Raw genomic sequence first — 25,297 nt, forward strand, 5'->3', positions numbered from 1 at the left:
ATTTACCAAATACGGGAATGTTGTATGGCCGTGAAAAATTGATAATCAGGACACTACGCTATGTAAAAAGAAAATAAAATAAAAAAAGAAGAAACGACGCACCACGACAGACTTCGTTAAATCGGATGGAAATCGGTAGATGTGATATACACGTACTGACAAACAAATGATTGAAATTTCAGAAAAACTGGATACTTATTTAAGAGAAAGAGCTTCACAAACTGAGATAGTCAATGAAGCGTTGGTCCATCTCCCTCCCTTATGCAAGAAGTTACTCGGCTTGCCATTGATTGAAAAAGTTGCTCGATGCCTTGTTTTGAAGATGACAAGGATGTTTGTATTTTTGGGACTGAAAATATAAAATATGATGACAACACGGAACTTTTGGACGAAAACTAACTCACAATGAGCTAAATAGTAGCAAATCTGACTGCAACAAGTCAAGAGTATGTTATGAAGGAAAGCAAAATTATTTCCATTGGTATAAAGGATGGGAAGATAACCTTAATACCAGGACATGATACAAATGGACAATTAAAAATTTTCCAATTCTTGGGCTGAGGTGAGGGGCTGACAAAAGTCATGGAATATGATTTGCACATGTACAGATGGCGGTAATATCACGTACACAAAGCATAAAAGGGCCGTGCAGTGGCGGAGCTGCCATTTGTACTCCGTTGATTCATGTGAATAGCTATCCGACGCGATTACGGCTGCAAGAAGGGAATTAACAGACTTTGAATGTGGATTGATAGCTTTAGCTAGACGTATGGGACATTCCATTTCGGAGACAGCTAGTGAATTCAATGTTCCGAGATCCACAGTGTCAAGAGTGTGCCGAGAATATCGAATTTCAGGCATTCCCTCTCACCACGGGCAACACAGATGCCGACGGCCTCCACTTAACGACCGAGAGCAAGGCCGTTTACATCATTGTCATTGTCAGTGCTAACAGACAAGCAATACTGCGTGAAATAACCGCAAGAAATCCACGTGGGGTGTACAACGTACGTATCCGTTTGGACAATGCAGCGAAATATGGCGAAACCTTCCCGTGGTCAGATGATCCCCGATCTCAGTTGGTAAGAGCTGATGGTAGAGTTCGAGAGTGGCGCAGACTTCAGGAAGCCATGGACCCAAATTGTCAATAAGGCAATGTGTAAACCGGTGGTGCCTCAATAATCGTGAGGGCTGTGTTTACATGAATGTACTGGATTCTCTGGTCCAACTGAACCGGTCATTGAATGGAAATGGTTACGTTCGGCTACTGGAGACCATTTATAGCCAGTCATGGATTTCATGTTCCCAAACAAGGCTGGAATTTTTATGGATGACAACGCGCCATGTTACCGGTACACAACTGTTCGTGACTGGTTTGAAGAACGTTTTGGAAAATTCGAGCGAACGATTAATCCCATGGGGCATAATTAGGAGGTCAATTCGTGCACAACATCCTTCAGTGGCACCACCTTACAACTATCAAAAATGGTTCAAATGGCTCTGAGCGCTGTGGGACTTCTGAGGTCATCAGTCCCCTAAACCTTAGAACTACTTAAACCTAACTAACCTAAGGACATCACACACGTCCATGCCCGAGGCAGGACTGGAACCTGCGACTGTAGCGATCGCGCGGTTCCAGACTGTGACCGGCTTTCCACCTATCGTCTGTTACACAGGGCGATCCATCTGAAGTTTCGGATGAGATTATGTAGAAAAGTATACATCTGGTAAAAATAGTGGCTAAGACAGGCTCGTAAGCTCGAAGGGGGACATCAAATAATACTACATGAGACCTCCAGCCCCCACCCCCTTGGCTTGAATGGAAACACCCATTTAGAATTGCAGATTCGTATTCTCCATAAAAAAGTAATCAAGTTTTGTCTGAAACACTTTTTAAACCATTGACAGATGGCGATGAAATCGAGAAAAAAAGTAAAATTGGGGAAGAACTCTGATTTATTTAGAATTATCTCACAAAGACGCGTCAAATTGATAAAAAATATGCACCAATTCTTTCGTTACGCAGAATTAAGCTACTTTTGTACAAAATGTGTAGTATCCCACTTTAAGCGTTAGCAGGAACAACGACATGGACGTAGTAGAATGATGTTCCCATAGTGTGCTTCATTAGTGTGTCTCCTTGCCTCTTACATGTTGAGGTTCTTTATTAGTGACAGTACCCTTGCCTCTCAGATGTTGGGGTGCTTTATTAGTGAGAACCCCTTGCCCCTCACAATTTGGGGTGCTAAATTATTGAAATTAGCCACGAAGAAATTGTTCAAAATTATCCCCATTTGCTTCAATGCATAAAGTCAATCGTCTGCGCAAGTTGCCCACAGTTTTGAGCAGCACATCGCGTGGTATGGCTGCACACGCTCTTCCAATGCGTTGCTCCATATCGTTTCGGGTTGTGGGCTGTCTATCATAAACGATATTTTTTTAACTAAGTAATGCAATTGTGAAGAGTTTCGCAACGAGTTTTTAATACCATTCAGCCTCTCTCCCTCAAAAACTGTGGCAGGTATGATACATTTCGTAAAAAATGTGGGTCACGTGTAGTATCATTTGATGGCCCCCTTTGAGCTTACGAACTTGTCTTAGCCACTATTTTTACCCGATGTATGGTTTTCGAGATAATCTCATCCGAAACTTCAGATGGACCACCCCATAGAAGGATCATGGCTCAATATTTGTGCAGGGGACTTCTACCGACTTGTTAAGCCGATGACAGGTCCAGCTGATGCACTATACTGGACGAAAGGAGGGAGGACGCGATGATCGGTGGTGCCGCATGGCTTCTGCCACCTCAGTGTAAAGCAGGAAAGACATGGCTCCACGGATTAAAAACTAGAGCTGTAGTAGTTACGCAACATCCAACAGGAAGAAGATGTTCAAAAAATGGTTCAAATGGCTCTGACCACTATGGGACTTAACATCTATGGTCATCAGTGCCCTAGAACTTAGATCTACTTTAACCTATCTAACCTAAGGACATCACACAACACCCAGCCATTACGAGGCAGAGAAAATCCCTGACCCCGCCGGGAATGGAACCCGGGAACCAGGGCGCGGGAGGGAAGAAGATGCTATAAGTGGAAAACTCAACAGACAATTGAGAGGAAGACTGTTTAAATGCTTCGTGTGGACTGTGGTTCTTTTACGGCGCACAAATCTGTATACGGTAGGAGGTTGATAATAGACTGGAAGTCTCTGAGATGTGGGTTTGGAACGAGATGGAAAAGATAAACCGAGCGGAAAGAGTTAAGAATGAAGAAGTATTAAGGAGAATTGGTAAAGGATGACAAGCATTGCACTACATTTTATAGAGAATATACGAGGGTGCGTCAAATGGAAACCTTACATATTTTTTAAAATATAATTTATTGTTCAGAAGTGGTAAAAAGCTGTATCACTTTTCAACATAATCTCTCCCGCGCTTACTGCAAGTCCTCCAGCGCTTACAAAGTGCATAAATTCCTCTATAAGTAAATTCTTTTGGTTGTCCGTGCAACAACTCATGCATCGCGTGGCGCACCTCTTCATCGGAACGGAACTCCTTTCCTCCCATTGCGTCTTTGAGTGGTCCAAACAATGAAAATCACTTAGGGCAAGGTCTGGTGAGTATGGTGGATGAGAAAGACACTCAAAATGCAGGTCTGTGGTAGTTGCAACTGTTGTACGGGCAGTGTAGGGCCTTGCATTGTCATGTTGCAAAAGGACACCTGCTGACAGCAATCCACATCGCTTTGATTTTCTTGCAGGCCGCAGATGATTTTTTAGGACATGTGCGTGATGCACTAGTGACAGTGGTCCCTCTAGTCATGTAATGCTCCAAAATGACGCCTTCTTCGGCCCAAAACAGAGTTAGCATAACCTCCACTGCTGATGGTTCTGTTCGAAACTTCTTTGGTTTTGGTGATGAGGAATAGTGCCATTCCTTGCTCGCTCGGTTGGTGGGTGGAAGTGAAGCCAGATTTCGTCTCCAGTAACGATTCTTGCAAGGAAGCCATCACCTTCTCGTTCAAAGCGCCGAAGAAGTTCTTCACAAGAATGAACACGTCGTTCTCTCATTTCAGCAGTCAGCTGCCGTGGCACCCATCTTGCAGACACTTTGTGAAACTGGAGCACATCATGCACAATGTGGTGTGCTGACCCATGACTACGCTGTAAACATGCTGCAATGTCATTCAGTGTCACTCGCCGGTTTTCCTTCACTGACCTGGACGAGGAGCATCTTCCACTGAAGTCGCACCATTTGTGAACTTCCTATTCCATTCGTAGACTTGCTGCTGTGACGAACGTGTATCACCGTACTGAACCTTCATTCGCCGATGAACTTCAATAGGTTCCACACCATCACTGTGCAAAAACCGAATAACAGAACGCTGTTCTTCGCTGGTGCAAGTCGCAAGTGCGGCGGCCATCTTTATACTGATACTGCGACGGTGTGTGTGCATCTGCACTATGCTGCCACCTGCAGGCCATTCTGCATGCGGTTTCAAGCACGCTTACCAACTTACAGGATAACGCCGCGAAATTTCGATTTGTTATTACATATTTAAGGTTTTCATTTGACTCACTCTCGTAAACATGTTAGGACACTGCGTAAGAAGGCAGTCCTTTACAGATGTTTTAGGAGAGATGGAGAATGGAAAAAATAAGAGAGAGGGAGAGATGCCAGAGGGCTGATAATGGTGAAGATGCAAAACATGTAATAAAGAAAAGAATGGTAGAATACAGAGAATGCGGGAAGCCGGTATTGCGTGAAGATCTGTGTAACAAGAAGAACAGGAGGTCCTACCCAGTGTGGGGGAGTGGGTGGGGGGGGGGGCGTCTGACCATAGGAGGAACTCCCTTACCGAGCAGAGGGCCGAAGGTGAGTATGGAGATGCCCTTGAAGACCATGTTGAGGCCGACGGCGGCGGGTACCTTCTCGTCGACGCAGGCCTCCGAGACGCACAGGTTGATGTTGACCACGACGGAGCCGCGCGAGAAGCCGCACAGAGCGCAGATGACGCACAGCGCCACCAGGTTGCTCGTCATGGCGATAGCTGCAACACGTCACAGACCGTGAGACGAGGTGTAGACCACGTATCGCGTAAGCTCTTACACTACTCAGATTAAAATTCGTCACAACCAGTAATTTCTACCACAACAGTACGTCGTACAAAAGGTAGTAATCTTATCAAAACTAGACATGACTGTCTTAATGGGATTTCCGCGATCGTTCTTTAAATAAAAACATGACATTTCAGTCTTTGATCGCTATTTTTTATTTCTTATTTCCAATGACCTGTTTCAGGTTAGCTGCCCATCTTCACATCTGTTAGACAAAGTAAAAATATATATAAATGACGTCTAACTGAAAACCTCAGCTGCCGATAGGTGTTGTTGACATACTCTGATGTGGACAGCTGAAAATGTGTGCGCCGACCGGGACTCGAACCCGGATCCTCCTGCTTACATGGCAGACGCTCTATCCATCTGAGCCACCGAGCACACAAATGAATAACGCGACTGCAGGAACTTATCCCTTGCACGCCTCCCGTGAGACCCACATTCGCAACTGTCCACAATTCTACATATGTATTGTATCTTATAGACATTTGCCCACTCACTCATTACTCGCGCACGCTTTGCCGATTCCCGTAAGAGTTTGGGCAATCTGTCCGCATTCGCACAGACGAAGGTCAATGGCTGGGTAGCCTTTAACTATATATACGAAGACAGTAACTTGTTCTCAAAAGAACAGATACTGTTGATGACCGTGTAGCTTTTTCCTGGGTAGAGCGTCTGCCATGTAAGCAGGAGATCCCGGGTTCGATATCCGGTCGGGGTACACATTTTCAGCTGTCCACATCAAGGTATATCAACAACACCTGTCGACAGCTGAGGTTTTCAGTTAGTTATTATTTATTCCAGGGAAAAGCTGCACGGTCATCAACATTAACTGTTCTTTTGAGAACAAGTTACTGTCTTCGTATATTAAAAAATATAATTAACAAGAGAGATACATTTACTGAGAGAAATATCTTAGTTTACAAAAAGAAGAAATTTTGGAATGTATTAAATGCCACCATACCATATAGCGCAGTTGCAGAGTAACTTGTCAGTACAGAACTGTGGGTTCACTGTCATAACTAAATTTTAATCTGTTAAAAGCTTATATCGCAGTTTTGGGGAAACCTGATGTATTATTTCGGTTTACGCCCCTTTCAAACAACAAAAAAATTGTTTCATTAAAAAATGTATTCACCATTAACATGTACGGTGAAAACATAACATATGCACAATTCTTATACGTAGAGGGCACGTTTTACAGTTTCTAGTCAGGTTTCTCCAAAACTGCGATATAAGCTTTTAACAGCTTAAAAATTACTTTAGTTATGACAGTGAACCCATATGTATGTACTGAGAAGTTACTCTGTAACTGCGATATATGGTATGTTGGCATTTAATACATTCCTAAATTTCTTCTTTTTGTAAACTAAGATATTTCTATCAGTAAATGTATCTCTCTTGTTAATTATATTTTTAACTATGTCTAACAGATCTGAAGATGGGCAGCTAACCTAAAACCGGTCATTGGAAATAAAAAATAGCGATCAAAGGCTGAAATGCCATATTTTTATTTTAGGTAGTAAATTGTCGTGGCCTTTTGTTTTCTGTCTAGTCTGCCAGAATGTAGAAAATCCTGACTTTTGCCGTAACCACTTTCTAAAGACAACACTGGCTCACGTACTCATATAACCTATGATTGAAAGCAGCGTCAACATAAACATGCAGCCGAAAACGGTTACAGCAACATCGAAGGCACCGTCGGTTTACAGTTCTTAGAGACGACAGTCACACAGCCGGCCGCGATGGCCGAGCGGTTCTAGGCACTTCAGTCCGGAACCATGCGGGCTGCTACGGTCGTAAGTTCGAATCTTGCTTCAGGCATGGAAGTGTCTGATATCCTTAGGTAAGTTAGATTTAACTAGTTCTAAGTTTATGGGACTTATGACCTCAACTGTTAAGTCCCATAGTGCTTATAGCCATTTGAACCATTTTTGATAGTCACACAAAATTGTTGTTGCTTTGTTTCTTGATACAATTTTCATATTAGTAAATGTTTTGCTCCCACAGAGTTAAAACTTCAAAAAGTGTCACAAATACAGTACACCTACGTTATTTACAATACAGTATTTGTGAAGAGGAACTGAAGAGGAATTTTTCTTATGTCTATGCACTACGTACAGCAATATAATGCCAGCGAAATGTATAACCCCTTAATAAGCGAAGAAAGAAATACTAGCACTGAAAAATTTTCAATAATGTCGAAAATGGTCTTGGATAATGGATGAAATGAAGTGTTAAGTATGTTTAAAAGTTGTTGTAAGTACTGCATAGTATCATACTCGTGAATGACACAGCTCCGTTGCCGTTACTGTAATACAAAAATTAATCGTCAGCAGCAAAATGGAAAGACAGAACTCGATACAAAAATTACAGGAAGGCCTACCCTTACTCCTACGTTTCTCTTCAAAATGTTGTACAAATGTGATGAACTGTATCCAACACACGGAAAATATGTAACAAACATAACCACAAAACGTCAGTAACTAATATGCTATTATTCGACTTTTAACCTTGATAAAATAAGATATTAGGGTTTTTAATTTTCTAATCTTGTACAATCACAGCAAAGACAGTGTAGTTTTATTTTGTAAGCAGCTACTTTAAAATGCTAGACAATAAGGCATGCTACAGTATACTGTCGGACTTAAGGTAATGAGTTGCCTTTGTTTGCCTTTTACATTGAAAATGTACGTACGCATTTTGCATTTGACGATGCATTCGTTTTAACGCCTGATTTGAAACTATCAGTCTGCAAAAAGAAGAGTTGGAGAATAAGTGTTACATTGATGTTAGTAATTCTAAAATAAGTCACAAATAAAATGAACGTTGGACGTTTCAGCTGATATATTTCTTCGAAAATGTAATGAAAAATACGTCGTTTAATGTGATAAGTCGCAATAAGCGATGCCGTACTAAGCTATTTTTAAATGCAGCCTTTAAATGGGTTTTAAAGGGCACCGTTAGATTTTGCCTGTATAACCTGTACGTCGTTAAAAGAGAAGTCGCTATAAGCAGTGCCGACTGTCGGTTCTTGGCGTTTAAAGAAGATCGCACCTAAACGTATCGCACTTAATCATTCCGTGTCGCTACACAGCGTGCGGCAGAAACAGTGACTTCCTTTAGAGATTTTATTTGACTATGAAGTTTGACAATTACATGTTGTTAGAGTGCATTGTTTGACAAAAGACTTCATACTATGTAATTAGACATGTCACTTTTTACAAATTATGACCTTAAGGTGTCAACCATTGTCGGCAATGCCATTCTCGGAACGAAAACGTACATCCGCTGTAACCTTGCTAAGTGTCGCTTGTTATAGTCGAGATTTCGGCGTGAATGCTGTTTCTCAAGTTCTCACTAGTTACTGGTCTGGTAACGTACGCTTTGGGTTTCAGAGTGGCCAGCTGATACGTCACCAAAGCAGGAAATAAGACGCTCTGGAACCATTCCGCGTCATGCTGTCATGGCCGTTCAGGTTGTGTGAGTGGTCGCACCGTCCTTTTGGATCCATAACTGTACACGGATATTTTTATGACACTTTTCCTGCATTACGAACTTTGTAACATAACAACATCTGGATGTGATGTTACTGTGGCACTGTCGCCAGCATCATTCTCAAAACAGTAAGGGCCAATAGCAGCACTCTTTGTAGAGACGTCACACTACACAGTATCTTTTGCGCTATCAAGTGTTTTCATGCATTTAATGTGGGTTGGTCGGCACTACGATTTTATTTGTTCACGTAGCCCGATAAATGGAAAAGAGCCCCGCCAGGATTCATGAAATTGTTGAGAAAATCGGGATGAGTGCTAATCATTACCAGAGACCGTAAAGAACTTGTGACGTGCTTCCCGATCCCTGGGGAACAACTGTTGCACCATTTGGACATGAACACATTTCTGTCCGAGATGTGAAAGCCTTGCGAATGCCGACGAATGTAGTGCGCTGAAAATCGCTGGAAAGCAACTGTAACTGTTGCGCGCTGTTGCTCTCAAATCGTAAATCCATCTCGGAATCGTCTTCTGGGATGGAAATTAATTATTAAGACCAGCGTCGCAATGTTGCCATAACATACGCTGCACTCTTACCACACTGTCATCCCATCTGAAAATCGTTTCTGTTGCTAATGCACGATGCTCGTATCCCAAGTATTATCCCAAAAGACATAGTCGAACATTGGAAATGGAAATGAAGTCCCATGCTTCTTGGCAGAGCGAAGAGGAACGATGCGGGAGGCCGGCACCGCCTTGCTAGGCATGGTGCTAATGGAGGTGGTGTATCGTTGCCTTCTTCCGACCGTAATGAGGATGAATGATTATAATGAGGACGACACAACAACACCCAGTCATCTCGGGGCAGGGGAACATCCCTGACCCCGCCGGGAATCGAGCCCAGGACCCCGTTCTCGGGAAGCGAGAACGCTACCGCGAGGTTACGAGTGCCGGACTTGTCGATGACTATAAAAAAAAAGCACATAACTCTCTTGCATCATGCTAGTGCAAAAGTTCGTAGAGTTTTGCATGTTGTCTTCGTGATTGGTGTGGTTTTATTTACCGATTGCCATTTTTTATTTGTGGGTTATTGTTGCTAGTTCAGTTTACATGATGTAATTTTGTTATGTGGAGATTGTGAACGGAGTTGTGGACGCTAAAATATTGAGTGCCATGTGGAGAAACGAACTCTCCGACATTTTTTTCTGCTTGACAGCAGCGGAGGCAGCCAGAAACATTAGTGTGTGGGGATACTGCCATTGGAAAGCGCACGGCAAGAAAATGGTTTTCTCTTTCTAAGAAGGATCATTTTGACAGTACTGACTCTCAACGTTCAGGAAGACCTTCAGGGTCAGATGAAGATCGCTTAAACCCATTAATCCACAATGATCTACGTCGTTGTACTCCAGAAATGGCAAATGTGATGATGAACTGCTGTCATTCTACCATCGTGCGACGTTTGCTTGCAATGGCAAAGGTAAAAAAATCAGTGTTATGGGTACAACACGCTATAAGCCAAAATAACAAAAATAAGCGGGTGGTCATGTATTGTTAGTGGTGAGGAGAAATGGAGTCTTTATCCTAAAATAACGAAAAGTATGGCTAAGCCCAGACAAAGCAGCAGCTCACCGTAGGAAGACCTGCATGCATCCAAAAAGGGTGTCATGCGCCTGTTGGAGCAGCGAGGGTGTAGTGTGCTAGAAATACCTTCCCAGAGGTGTAACCATCGCTGCTGGCATTTTTATTGTCAACAACTGATACGTCTTGCAGACGCAACCCAAGAACAACGAGCAGGAAAACTGTAAGAGGTCCATGATTAAAGAATATGTTGCTAGCGCACTCGAGCAGATGTAATTTCGATGTATTGCTCATGCCCTGCCTGCAACATGTAAGCTATAAGAGAATCTGAGACCAAAGAGCGGTGTTGAGTGCAGTAGGAACTGTGTGGCAGTAGCAGTAAGTAGTTGCTAGCAGTCTGGTGTATCGTGTTGGCTGGGCCGGTCGTGTGCAGCGATGGCGGAGGCTGAGCGTTGTAGCATAAGGTAAAAGCAGCCTCGCACATATGTAGTATTGTTATATCAAGTCCCATGTAAATGTTTAAAAAAATCGCTTAATAAGAATCTTTTTGTCATAAAAAGTAAATTTTGACAATCATTCATTTCAATTTAAAGAATTTGCTAATTTCTCCGATCTTTGGTCATCCTGACTATTGAAAAGAAAAATCAGTTCTTTCCTTTTATATAAGACAAATCTATCGGCCAGCACTGCACTTAGCTGCGCCAGAAAATTTTTTTATAGGAGCAGATATATACGCCTCATCCGGCGATCTAATTAAGGTAAGATTTTTCAATTTATTCAGAATGATATATCAGGGCCATGACGCAGCACTGCTGATGTTCAAAATTTACCAGGTTAAATTGACAGTCAATTATTGAAAGGTTATAAGTGAGTCGCAATTTTATTGAGAGGTTTGTCGCATTTTATTATTGATACGTTAAGCAATTTTCCTGTTGGTAGGTTATACTGAATGTGAAAGACATAATTATATTTTTTACTGTTGAGACGTTTAGGAATTTTTATGTTTTGAGGTTACACTAAATGAGAATATTACTCATATTATTTTATTTTGTGGGGAGGTTACAAAACAGCGTCACGATAACGCACGCGAGCTCTCTGCTAGACTTACAAACAACACTATACATGAGTTAAGCTTAAAGTCATTCTGTACCCAGCTTATTCACTTGATTTTGCGCCCTCGGATTTCCATGTTTCCCGCTCGCTCTCGAACTACCTCCAAGGTACATCCCGTCCTGATGAAAACACGCTCCGAACATGGCTCGACGAGTTTCTCGCACCAAAGCCACGTGATTTCTACAGTCACGAAGTCGAAAAGTTTTTCCCGTCCCCAGTGTTTATGGTCTGAACGCCGAGATGGTGAATAGCCCCGTGTGCCCGTCGCGGGGAGAGCTCGGCGCGCTCACCTGACCGCAGGACGGCGAGGAAGATGGCGCCGACGAGGAAGGTGTAGCGCGCCTTGGCCTGCATCTTGTCCGTCACGGGCGGGACCGTGAGCCGCGACACGAAGTCGCCGCCGGCCATGAAGGACATGCACAGCGCCGTCTGCGCCAGCGTCAGCCGCACGCCGTTGTGCAGGTAGAACGGCAGCAGCATGTTGAAGTTCACGTTCGTCGTGTACACCGCCGCCGTGCCGATCGTCACGTTCAGGAACACCGGGTCCTTGAGCAGGTCGAGGTCCATGAACGCCACGAAGCGCTGCAGCAGCGTCCGCCGCTCTGCGAACAAGAGCACTCGCGTCAGTTGGGAAAACAGGTACAAGGGGCCACAGAGAAATGCCAAAATTGGAGGAAAAAACCTGCGCAGGGACGAGTAGGAGTCGCTCTCCCAGAGTATTGGATAAACTTAACGATGTGCGTCAATAGTTCATCCACGCCAGAAACCGAAAACCTCGACCATTTTTGCCTGTTATCGCCATTGATGCTGGGAAGATATCGGCCCGATGAATTCAAAGATTTTGGAGAGCGTTTTAGTTTCAGTAACACGGGGTGTTCAAAAAGTCTCTCCGCAGTGCCGTATGATGTTAGCCGCGCGTGCCATACGATTGATCGCCTGCCTGTGTTAACTTCCCTACAAGTGGACTCTCCCAACTTTCCACCGTTTCGTTTATCTCAGCCAGCGTTAGTAGTATCGTTGGTGTGTGTCATTACGTGTTGACGTGAACGTTTTAGTTACTTTGCTCGTTTGTTTCATTTCTGTCACAGATAAAATGCTAACCATTGAAGAATGTGTGTTTTTAGTCGAACAACTTTTCAAAGCTGGCGGTATATAGACAGTTTCAGTTCGTCAAACATTTAATCCAGTTTTCCCGGAGACAACAGTCCCACATCGCGATACTGTGCGAGATCTGATTAACTAATTTCGAAGTACGGATTCAATGATAGATGCATCGAGAAGTGGTCGTCCTAGCGTTTTGTCTGAGGACAAACTTCTCGATATTTCCGATAAAATGTCCATGAGTCCGAACAAGTCAGTAATAAAACATGCCCAGGAAATCGATGTTAGTGTCGGAAGGGCCCACATAGCTGTAAGGAAAAAATTTGAACTTTTCCCATACAAGGTAACAGTCGTGCAACAACTGAAAAATACTGATCATGGCAAATGAATGCATTGCTGTCAATGGTTTAAAAATTTCGTTAAACAAAATGAAAGGGATATTCTTAATAAAACGTTTTTCACTGATGAGGCGTGGTTTCATTTATCCGAGTACATGAACTCCCAAAATCAACGTATGTGGAGTACTGCAAATCCATTGTGTATTCGTGAGGAACCACTTCATTCTGAGAAAATAGGAGTCTGGATTGCAATTTCTAGACGTCGGATTGTGGGTCCCATACTTTTCATCGAAACAATAAACGCACAACTGCAGTGATATTCTGTACGCATTCATAAAAGGACTAGTGTTATGTGAAACACTGAACGGTTATTTTCAACATGATGGTGAAACCGCGCATACAGCTCGCTTTTCAATGTCACTGATTGCTGATGTTTCTGGTAATCGCGTAATTTCAGGGACTTTGGCCTCCACGATCGCCTGACCAACACCACCTGAATTTTTCTTCTGGGGTGTACCGAAAGCAACTGTCTATAAAAACCGTCCAAAATCCATCGGTGAATTGAAAACTGCAATATCCACTTTCACTGCTTCTGTTACAGAAGATATGCTGTGGCTTGTGTTTGGAAACATGATTAGACGAATTGAATTGTGTATTCAACAACAGGGGGGACCCTTTCAACATTTAATGTGAAAATTTGTAAGTAAAAATGAATATTCAATAAAGTAATAACATGTATTTCACTGGGTTTCATTTCGGTATATTCATTGCGGTATACGACACGCGCGGCTAACAATCATACGGCACTACGGAGAGACTTTCTGAACACCCCGTGTAAATGCATCAATGACACAGGAGGCAGGCGACCATTATTATAACATACTTGGAAGGAGAGACAGCGTTGGTCGTATTATGTTGTTTTATTAAGCGCAAAATTGATTTTCGGTCACTTAGTGACCATCCTCAGTGCTGTAATTTACAATTTACATTGGTGCGGTTAATAAAACAACAAAATACGACCAACGCTGTCTCTCCTTCCAAGTATATCCATTATCTGGTCGTGGTGCACAGGACACTCCGTGGAGTCGCTAATAAATTATTATAACAATCAGCATTTCTCCATTCAGACCGATTGGGTCGCGATGGTAAAAGTCAAATATCGAGCACGGAATGACGTGTTTCAGAATTTATCCATCATCAGATTGACAGGAGCGATTACTGCACGCAGATACGGCGTTTCAAGTTGTATGTGAAACAAACATTCTCAGACCTTTTTTTACAACAGCGACCCAGCCCGCCTGAATGCAGAACTACCGATAGTTTTAATTTCAAGTTTGATGTCGGATAACAAATTATAAAAGTAATACTTTTTGTATGATATATTTACAAATTTACGGTTTTCGGGTTTCTACCTTTTGTTGTACTGTGAAATCTCTCTCTATTTCTTTTATTTTATTTTTTCAAATTTCGTGATTGTAGGCCAACGATAATTATCATGTACGCTTTGATGAGTGCGTTCTTCAAGTACCCAAATATGTGACATAAATGGGTGTATCTCTTGACGGCACTGACTTAAAAGCTTCAAATTTCTCTATTGCCAAAGGATCTTAAACCTTAGTATGTGACACAAATTTCAACTTGATAGTTTACTCGTTCTTAGGAAAAAGTGGTCTTAACAGATATACGAACAGACAGAGGATACCATATGAAGAATTGTAAAAAAAGTTTTATTTCGCTTGATGTAATTAAAAATTTACATTTTTAGCAATTCTTTCTTTGTACTACGAAACCCTTATTTTTTTCGACTCTCATGGTTATAGCCCTACGGGCAAGTACCATATAGGTTTGATGAGTGAGCTTGCCGAATGAGTTTTCCAGTACCCGTATGTTTTGACTGCATTGACTTACAAGCGTCAAGCATACATCCCAGTACGTGAAATAAACAGGATGACAATTATTGAACTGTAGGGAAACAAAGTAAAGGTAGAAGTAGTATATAGAGGGTTTGTACAAGGGCGACGTACTTGAGGACGGTATTATGGAAATGGAAGAGGATGTAAATGAAGATGAAATGGGAGATATGATACTGCATGAAGAGTTTGACAGAGCACTGATAGACCTAAGTAAAAAAGGGCCCCCAGGAGCAGACAATATTCCATTACAACTACTGAGAGCCTTGGGAGAGAAAGCCCTGACAAAACTCTACCATCTGGTGAGCAAGATGTATGAGACAGGCGAAATACCCTCAGACTTCAAGAAGAATATAATAATTCTAATCCCAATGAAATCAGGTGTTGACAGATGCGAAAATTACCGAACTATCAGTTTAATAAGTTCAAATGGCTCTGAGCACTATGGGACTCAATTGCTGTGGTCATTAGTCCCCTAGAACTTAGAACTACTTAAACCAAACTAACCTAAGGACATCACACACATCCATGCCCGAGGCAGGATTCGAACCTGCGACCGTAGCAGTCGCACGGTTCCGGACTGCGCGCCTAGAACCGCGAGACCACCGCGGCCGGCAGTTTAATAAGTCACGGCTGCAAAATACTAACGCGAATTCTTTACAGACAAATGGAAAAACTGGTAGAAGCCGACCTCTGGGAAGATCAGTTTTGATTCCGTAGAAATATTGGAACACGTGAGGCAATTCTGGCCCTACGACTTTTCTTAGATTAAGGAAAGGCAAACCTACGTTTCTGGCATTTGTAGACTTAGAGAAAGCTTTTGACTATGTTGACTGGAATACTCTACTTCAAATTCTGAAGGTGGCAGGGGTAGGATACAGGGAGCGAAAGGCTATTTGCAATTTATACAGAAAGCAGTTGGCAGTTATAAGAGTCGAGGGGTAGGAAAGGGAAGCAGTGATTGGGGAGGGAGGGAGACAGGGTTGTAGCCTCTCCCCGATATTATTCAATCTATATTGAGCAAGCAATAAAGGAAACAAAAGAAAAATTCGGAGTAGGTATTAAAGTCCATGGAGAAGAAATAAAAACTTTGAGATTCGCACATGACATTGTAATTCTGTCAGGGACAGCAAGGGACCTGCAAGAGCAGCTGAACGGAATGGAAAATGTCTTGAAAGGAGGATATAAGATGAACATCAACAAAAGCAAAACGAGGATAATGGAATGTAGTCGAATTAAGTCGGGTGACACTGGGGGAATTCGATTAGGATATGAGACACTTAGAGTAGTTAATGAGTTTTGCTATTTGAGGAGCAAAATAACTGATGATGGTCGAGGTAGAGAGGATATAAAATGTAGACTGGCAATATCAACGAAAGCGCTTCTGAAGAAGGGAAATTTGTTAACATCGAGTATAGATTTAAGCGTCAGGAAGTCGTATCTGAAAGTATTTGTAAGGAGTACGGCCATGTGTGGACGTGAAACGTGGACGATAAATAGCTTGGACCAGAAGCGAATAGAAGCTTTCGAAATGTGGTGCTACAGAAGAATGCTGAAGATTAAATGGGTAAATTACAGAACTAATGAGGAGGTACTGAATAGAATTGGGGAGAAGAGGAGTTTGTGGCACAACTTGACTAGAAGAAGGGATCGGTTGGTAGGACATGTTCTGAGGCATTACGGGATTACCAATTTAGTATCGGAGGGCAGCGTGGAGGGTAAAAATCGTAGAGGGAGACCAAAAGATGAATACACTAAGCAGATTCAGGATGTAGGTTGCAATTGGTACTGGGAGATGAAGAAGCTTGCACAGGACAGAGTAGCATGGAGAGCTGCATAAAACCGGTCCCTGGACTGAAGACCACGACAACAACAACATGAAATAAAAACCTTAATTAGTTCCAAACGAGGGCGTGCACATACTTTATTCAACATGTAAACGCAAATGCTGAACGCGTTGTCGCAGTCTTACGGTGACGTCCGTGAAGGACCGAGCCCGCCGAATGATAGGCCGGGCAAAGGCCCGCCCGCGACCCGCGCAGGCTGCGTGCGTGAAGTCCAGCCCGCCGTGGCCGGCCCTGTTCTAAAGCAAACCTTAAGCGACCAGCGTGAATTTTCAGTAGATATTGCCTCACTTCTTCTAAGTTATGCGTATCATTTTGCCACACGAATTCAGCAAGTCATTACTTTTAGATTTGCACTGCGTGGCGCAATGTGTCCACTGGGATTTGGTGATTTCCTCTTCCGTCATTATCCTGAACTGAGCCAGTGTTCTTGGGCTACTCAGGGACACAACGATCTTCCCCACTGAAAAAAGTCATGAGCTAGTACGAAGACTAACGTAAGGCCACCGGCACATGGACCGCGTATTCTAACGTTGAGCACCGAGCGTGCCGGGCTTCTGACGCCACAGCGTGGAATAACACATTGGGAAATCTCTGCGAACATGCAAATCTATATCTGGCATGTCCGGTATTCTTAATGTTTGTTTGAAAGTGGACCAATGAGATGGAAGAGCATCCCTACGTCACAAGTACGCCAAACGTCATAATTGTGGCTCAATAATTATTGGCCGGCCGCGGTGGTGTCGCGGTTCTAGGCGCGCAGTCCGGAACCGTGCGACTGCTACGGTCGCAGGTTCGAATCCTGCCTCGGGCATGGATGTATGTGATGTCCTTAGATTAGTTAGGTTTAAGTAGTTCTAAGTTATAGGGGACTAATGACCACAGCAGTTGAGTCCCATAGTGCTCAGAGCCATTTGAACCATTGAACAATAATTGTAACTTTCGTCTTTTGAGCTTATGCCATTTCAAGACAACGGCACATTTGGGATCAAAAACGCTTTATTTTTGGTAGAGCGTCGGGCTGGGCTAGCACTTGGATGGCTGACCATCCAGTTTGCCGAGCGCTGTTGGCAAACTGGGTGCACTCAGCCCTTGTGAGGCAAACTGAGGAGCTGCTTGATTGAGAAGTAGCGGCTCCGGCCTCGTAATCTCACACACGGTAGCGAGAACGGTGTGCTGACCACATTACCCCCGATATGCACATCCAGTGACGTCTGTGGGCTGAGGATGACACGGCGGCCGGTCGGTACCGTTGGACCATCATGGCCTATTCGGGAGGAATTCAGTTTAGTATTAACCTACCTTCGATTAAAGCTTTCAGGAGATAGTTGCACGCAAAGAAAGAGCACGTAACATTCATTGTCGCTGTAGCGCAAAGAGTAGTGTCTTAGAATTGTAAGGTTGGTGTGTTGCTGGTCGGCATCTCACTGAATCGAAATATTTTCTTTTTCTAACCTTCACGTTTTCTAATAGGTATATTCTATGATGTTCGATGTTATGTAAATATAAGTGCGCTCTTTCTGAAGAGTGAGTTTATTCAATTAGCTTAATCTACAAGATGACTTGCACTATTCACAGGAAGCTGATATTTTGCACTTTCTTGTTTTAACTTCTGTGTTTCATATGCTATAAGGATTCGGCTACTGAATAGGTACAGTGATCAAGTATGAATGATCTTACTATTAAGAAGTTAGAAGGGGGATACAATTTTTATGTTATGTGTAGAACTACTGTAAATTTATATTGCACTGTTTGTAATGGAACTTTTATAAGCCGATGTCATTACAGACTAGACTTTATGGAGCCTAAAATAGGAACTACTTGCGACGGTGATACATTCTTACCATATGAATCATATTTTGTGATGAACTGTGAGAGCAGGCGAGATGCCGCATAGATCTCACACAGAAATGAAAACAACAAATAAACGGTGCGAACTATGCTACAGCTAGGGAATTCAAGAGTCAAAACATCCAAAACGGAACGCAACAAATAGGAGGTACGTACGTCTGGACACTCTATTGTTGCAAACTGACATTACGCCACGACACATACACAAAATTCAATAAAGCGAACAGACACGTCAATGATCGGACGGAAAGGTGAAATTTTGTGAAGTAAACCAAATTTCTTTGGCCCGTTCACTGTTTCTATTCTTGTTTTTCTCCACAGTTCAGTACACCTTCTTCCTATTTTTATGTTTTAATATCTGAGGGGGGGGGGGGGGGGGGGGCTTTTCCCTTGTTAAGTGTTCAGCAAGACATTGAACTCGCCAAGCTCAACGTTGACGTTCAAAAGCACGGTCTGTGTGCCGACGGCTTAAAATGATGAACTGATTTATCATTACCTGAAATGTCTCGATCCCAAATGAAATCCTACCCCTACCTACATTATTACTGCACCTCTCTCTCTCTCGCACAGTATTTTCTGTCCTGTTAAGTTCACTTGTAAGGTGTCTCTCCCATCCCAAACCCGCTCTCATGCCGCACCTATTTACTGACATTTCGTCTTGTCTAACAGAAAATCAGTATCATCTCATAAATATGCTGAAGCCATCTCAATATGAACTCTTCTAAAGCGCAAATGTCGATAAAAAATAAAGCAGTTTAAATAGTTCATCACTTTAATGGCTCGAAGCTGTTGGACAACACGTTATCTTCAATGTACAGAGATGAATAAAAATAAAGATGGGAAGTTAAACAAAAGTGTAGTCAACGATCTCTTCTTTCTAGCGTTTACTCTGTCCCATAGGGTCCGCTGTCTTCATTATGTGGCAATATTTTTTGTTTAACTTTGTGCCTCCACGTCCTTCCTGTAGCCCCAGAATCGTCAGTTAACCTAAGTGTTTGCGCCCACAGGCAGCAAAGTAGAATTTATGTGTTAGCGGAGGACCAGGAATTACAAGGACTGCATAATGATTGGAATACCTGCTGTCCATTCTCCCTCACATACAGAAAACTCCAGAGAGGGCAGCACGTTCCAGTGACGCAACCGAATGTAGCTACCGAACGTATCATGTAAATACTAGAAGACCTGATAAAGCTTAAAGGAGAATACATATGGAAATACATATGGAAAGTACATATAGAAATTGAGTCTTTCGACATGCTATTCTGTCAATAAATAGAATTTCTAACTGGCCCCAGAAAACCACAATCACATAAACACGAAATGCTCTGAGTCATATGACGTGAGGCACACACAGAACAAAGAAAATATAACATACAAGATAAAATCACGGTCAAAATCACGAGTATATCGTTCACTTTTGCATCGGACCACTCGATAAAGGGCATGAACGATAAGATTTCCTGATGATATCGCTATCCTTAGTTAAAGTGAAGAAGAATTACAGGATCTATTGAATGAAGTGAACAGTCTAATGAGTACAGAATATGGATTGAGAGTGAATCGAAGAAAGACTGAAGAAATGAGAAGTAGCAGAGCTGTGAATGTCAAGGAGCTTAACATCAAAATTGATGATCACGAAGTAAACGTAATTAAGTAATTTTGCTACGTTGGAAGCAAAATGACCCATGACGGAAGAAGATGGGAGGACAAGAAAAGCAGACCGGCCAAAAAAGTCTATCAGTACCAAACATAGGCCTCAATTTGAAGAAGAATTTTCTGAAAATGTACGTCTGGACCAGAGCTCCTTATGCTAGTCGGTTATGGTCTGTGGAAAACAGGAACAGAAGAGAGTCGAAGCATCTGTGATGTGGTGCTACTAGGACTGCTGATATTTTTAAAAATATCTGTCATTAAGAAAGTGTGATTAACGGCTCTTGATAAATCGAAAAAAATTACGACAGTCCTAAGGAAAAAGTATCGACATATCAGCCTATAAAAATATCGGCTGCACGTTGTAAATATACTGCCCATTTAAGAGTTGTATATTTAATTACTGATTTATTAATAGATATTCTTTTCATGAGTCCACAGCTCGTGGTCGTGCGGTAGCGTTCTCGCTTCCGGCGCCCGGGTTCGATTCCGGCGGGGTCAGGGGTTTTCTCTGCCTCGTGATGACTGGGTGTTGTGTGATGTCGTTAGGTTAGTTATGTTTAAGTAGTTCTAAGTTCTAGGGGACTGATGACCATAGATGTTAAGTCCCATAGTGCTCAGAGCCATTTTTTTCTGTTCGTCAACAAGGTAGCAGCCTGCCTACTTCCTTAGAGCAAGAATTGAAAGAAAAACATTTAATTTGAAAACTTGTAAGTTCATAATGGGACTTTGTGCAGATGAGAAGCTTGTATTACAATTCCTTTTTGGTCGACTGTTGTGTTATTAATTAACAACTGTGTACATGTAGGATTGTCATGCAATATTTCATTTCAGTTAACCTCTCATACATCATTTTCTTAATTTGTCGTTGGCTACACGTCGAAATAAACCGTTTTTCATGCTGATGTGGGAAAATTGCGTGACGAAGCTAAACGTTGCAGTTTCTGGACGTGGCTCCAAGTAGCGATTACGACAGTATTTCCCCTCACACGTCTTCACCCGCCGATAGGACCAATCTTGCCATTTAAATTTTTGTTCACCTTTTCTTGAAGAATGTCGATGTGAAAAAATAGCACACTAGCTGCATTGAAAGTTATTTTTTAACGCAGTTGGTGTGCTATTTCTTCACGTCGGAAATCTTGTTATTCTACTCAAACCGCCATCCCATGCCCCCCCCCCTTCCTGCCCCCTCTCCCCCTTGCGAAGTTCAATCGGACATCTTTCGTGCCACATATACTTGCTTCACCTTCCCCCAGAGAAAATGTAGTAAGACTCCTTCACACAGTGAAAGTAAAATTATGTTCCACACCAATATAAAAGAACACTTACAAATATTTAGCGAAAATTTGGAAAAAAAATGAAATATAAAATAAAAATATCAGTTGTTTTGATATCGACATATCGGAGAAGAAGAAACCGTTTTTATATATCGATATTTTCTAGGTAAAGTTCGATGTATTGATGTTTTATCTATAGTCTTAGGTGCTACAGAAGAATATTGCAAAGTAGGTGGACTGATAAGATAAGGAATGAGGAAGTTCTCTGTAGGATTGGGGAAGAAGAGAACATACAAAAAAAAAAGCTGGCGAGAAGAAGGGACAGTATGATAAGACATTGGGGAGTAACTTCCGTGGTAACGATGGATGTTGTAGGGGGTAGAAGCTGTAGGGTAAGACAGAGAGGATTGTGCCAAAAGTAAGGTTCCCAATGAGCTACAGCCACGAAGGAAGGTGCTACGCTAAATCCGACAACAGTGCAGTCCGCAGTGGTTTCCCCACTCTCGAGCCCGCAGTCAGCGATTCGCTATGTCACTCAGTGATGGCACGACAGCCGTTAGAGATGGAAGTGTTGAAAGCCGCTCCCGCGATGTGTGAGGTTAGAGCAGTAATCCTGTTTCTCCACGCAAGGAAGTTACCGCCTGTGGAGATTAATGAGGAATAAAACGTGGGTATTTCATTACAACCGCGAAACAGAACAAAAGTCTCGTCAGTGGCGGTTCACCGCCAACAAAGAAATTCAAAAAACGCAGTCGGCAGGAAAGGTAATGGCGACTGTGTTTATAGGGATCAGAAGGTGCTAGTCATCAATTTCATGCAACCTGGGACGACTATAAACTCAGGCAGATATTGTGAAACATTGACGAAACTCCGGCGAGTTCCATAATCGCCGGAGAGAATGACTGACGGAGGGATTAGTGCTTCTACACGACAGCGCTCGACCCCACGCTGCTCGTCAAACACGGGAGCTTCTGAAGAAATTTGGGTGGACTGTCATGCCCCATTCCCCATACAGCCCGGACTTAGCCTCCAGCAATTATCACCTCTTCCTCTAGATAAAGGAACACTTAGGTAGCAAACGTTTCAAGAGCGACGATGAAGTCCGAGCAGAGGTCACATGCTTCCTCAACGGGTTGGGCTGGCGGGAAACTTCTTCGGTTTAGGAAAACAAAAGCTGTCCTAAAGAGCGTGTCGGAAAAAATGGGGACTATGTTGAAAAATAGACAAAAGTGTAATCTTTTCAACGATGTATAAATTAATAACAATTTGTAAAAAATATGGGTAGCTTACTTTTGGTACAACCCTGTATAAGCAACAAATAGAGAAAGGTCCCACACACCCTTAGAGGGACTGCGTTGCCAAGACTAGTCACAAAGAACGAAAGAGAAATACATGAAATAAAAACCAAGGACACAGAGGTGGGAAATTAACCAACAAATTAACCAACAAATTAAAAAATGTCCCACTCACCCTGGGAGGGACTGCGACCCCAAAGCTAGTCACAAAGAACGAAAGATAAATACAGGAAATACAGGGTGTTACAAAAAGGTACGGCCAAACTTTCAGGAAACATTCCTCACACACAAAGAAATAAAATATGTTATGTGGACATGTGTCCGAAAACGCTTACTTTCCATGTTAGAGCTCATTTTATTACTTCTCTTCAAATCACATTAATCATGGAATGGAAACACACAGCAACATAACGTACCAGCGTGACTTCAAACACTTTGTTACGGGAAATGTTCAAAATGTGCTCCGTTAGCGAGGATACATGCATCCACCATCCGTCGCATGGAATCCCTGATGCGCTGAAGCAGCCCTGGAGAATGGCGTATTGTATCACAGCCGTCACAATACGAGCACGAAGAGTCTCTACATTTGGTACCGGGGATGCGTAGACAAGAGCTTTCAAAGGCCCCCCTTAAATGAAAGTCAAGAGGGTTGAGTTCAGGAGAGCGTGGAGGCCATGGAATTGGTCCGCCTCTACCAATCCATCGGTAACCGAATCTGTTGCTGAGAAGCATACGAACACTTCGACTGAAATGTGCAGGAGCTCCATCGTGCATGAACCACATGTTGTGTCGTACTTCTAAAGGCACATGTTCTAGCAGCGCAGGTAGAGTAACCCGTATGAAATCGTGATAACGTGCGTAGGTGGAAGAACATGGGGCCCAATCAAGACGTTATCAACAATGCCTGCCCAAACGTTCACAGAAAATCTGTGCTGATGACGTGATTGCAGAATTGTGTGCGGATTCTCGACAGACCACATTTGTTGATTGTGAAAATTTACAATTTGATCAGTTTGGAATGAAGCCTCATCTGTAAAGAGAACGTTTGGACTGGAATGAGGATTGACACATTGTTGGATGAACCATTCGCGGAAGTGTACCCGTGGAGGCCAATCAGTTGCTGATAGTGCCTGCACACGCTGTACATGGTACGGAAACAACTGGTTCTCCCGTGGCACTCTCCATACAGTGACGGGATCTACGTTACCTTGTCAACTTCTCTGACGCTGACATTAGGGTTATCGTCAACCACACGAAGAATTGCCTCGTCCATTGCAGGTGTCCTCGTCGTTCTAGGTCTTTCCCAGTCGCGAGTCAAAGGCTGGAATGTTCCGTGCTCCCCAAGACGCCGATCAATTGCTTCGAATGTCTTCCTGTCGGGACACCTTCGTTCTGAAAATCTGTCTCGATACAAACATACCGCGCCACGGCTGTTGCCCCATGCTAATCCATACATCAAATGGCCATCTGCCAACTCTGCATTTGTTAACATTGCACTGACTGCAAAACCACGTTCGTGATGAACACTAACCTGTTGATGCTTCGTACTGATGTGCTTGATACTGTAGAGCAACGAGTCGCATGTCAACACAAGAACCGAAGTCAACATTACCTTCCTTCAATTAGGCCAACTGTCGGTGAATCGAGGAAGTACAGTACATACTGATGAAAGTAAAATGAGCTCTAACATGGAAATTAAGCGTTTCCGAACACATGTCCCCATAACAACTTTTCTTTATTTGTGTGTGAGGAATGTTTCCTGAAAGTTTTGCAGTACCTTTTTGTAACAGCCTATATAAACGAAGTGTGCTTGTGGAACATCTTTCTCCAAAAGAACCCAACACTAGATCGAACACTAGAGTCTCCTCCAAAAGTAAAGGAACAGACGGTGGGAAGACCGTTGGAGGGTCTTACTGGGCTCCGGCGTGGTCTCCTGCGCCTCCTCCTCGCCGACCTCCTCCACTGTGGTGGTGAGCTGTGGCCGCTTCCGCTCGTCGATCTCGATGTCGATGACGTCACCGGTGCTGGAGCTGGCCAGCGACACGGCGGACGCGTTGCGGCGCGGGCCCTGCCTCTTGGGGGAGAGCAGGCCGTCCTTCTTGTCGGGCTCCCTCTCCCCCTCCTTCTTGTCGCCGTCGTTGTTGTTGTTGCCGTTGGCCTTGAGCGGCTCCAGCTCCTGCGGCACGGGCTGGCGCTCGGCGTGCCACTCCAGCGGGTGGAAGAGCAGCGCGCCGGTGAAGCCGTGCATGGTGAGCCCGCCGATCACCAGCACGGCGCCGCTGAAGCCGAACGTCTCGAGCAGCAGCCGCACCACGTGCGGCATCGCCATCTGGCCGGCGTTGGTGCCCGCCAGCGACAGCCCCACGGCGCGGCCGCGCGCCTTCCGGAAGTACGTCTTCACCGCCAGGAAGTTGGACGGCGTCACCAGGCCCAGACCCAGACCTGCCGGCATCGGTTTCACTTATTCATCACATCTCTATCATAAGACACTCGTGAAATTGTATCACCTACACCAAACATTGCTGCACCCCAATAGCATGGTGGAAGACTGCGGTGCAAAAAGTACAAAGAAGGGCAGCTCGATTTGTATTATCGCGAAATAGGGGAAATATTGTCACAGACATGACACGTGAATGCGAGTGGTAATCATTAAAACAAAGGCGTTTTTCGTTGGGACGGGAGCTTCTCATGAAATTTCAGTCACCAGTTTTCTCCTCCGATTGCGAAA

At 43.4% G+C, this 25,297-nt stretch overlaps 1 protein-coding gene and 1 non-coding gene across 2 annotated transcripts in view; both read right to left on the bottom strand.

Annotated features, from left to right (window-relative positions):
- The window catches only part of LOC126272360 (monocarboxylate transporter 1-like), a 212,555-nt gene that overhangs the window by 5,420 nt on the left and 181,838 nt on the right, over nucleotides 1-25,297 (bottom strand). The window contains exons 5-7 of the mRNA XM_049975171.1: nucleotides 24,484-25,011; nucleotides 11,594-11,905; nucleotides 4,860-5,051 (exon numbers count right to left, since the gene is read on the bottom strand). Coding sequence (XP_049831128.1) covers nucleotides 4,860-5,051; nucleotides 11,594-11,905; nucleotides 24,484-25,011 — 1,032 coding nt within the window. The remainder of the gene's footprint in view (nucleotides 1-4,859; nucleotides 5,052-11,593; nucleotides 11,906-24,483; nucleotides 25,012-25,297) is intronic.
- Nucleotides 5,426-5,500, bottom strand: Trnat-ugu (transfer RNA threonine (anticodon UGU)). Its single transcript has one exon. It is a non-coding gene; the product is annotated as a tRNA-Thr (tRNA).

Source organism: Schistocerca gregaria, chromosome 5 (genome assembly GCF_023897955.1).
Source record: "Schistocerca gregaria isolate iqSchGreg1 chromosome 5, iqSchGreg1.2, whole genome shotgun sequence".
NCBI lineage: Eukaryota > Metazoa > Arthropoda > Insecta > Orthoptera > Acrididae > Schistocerca > Schistocerca gregaria.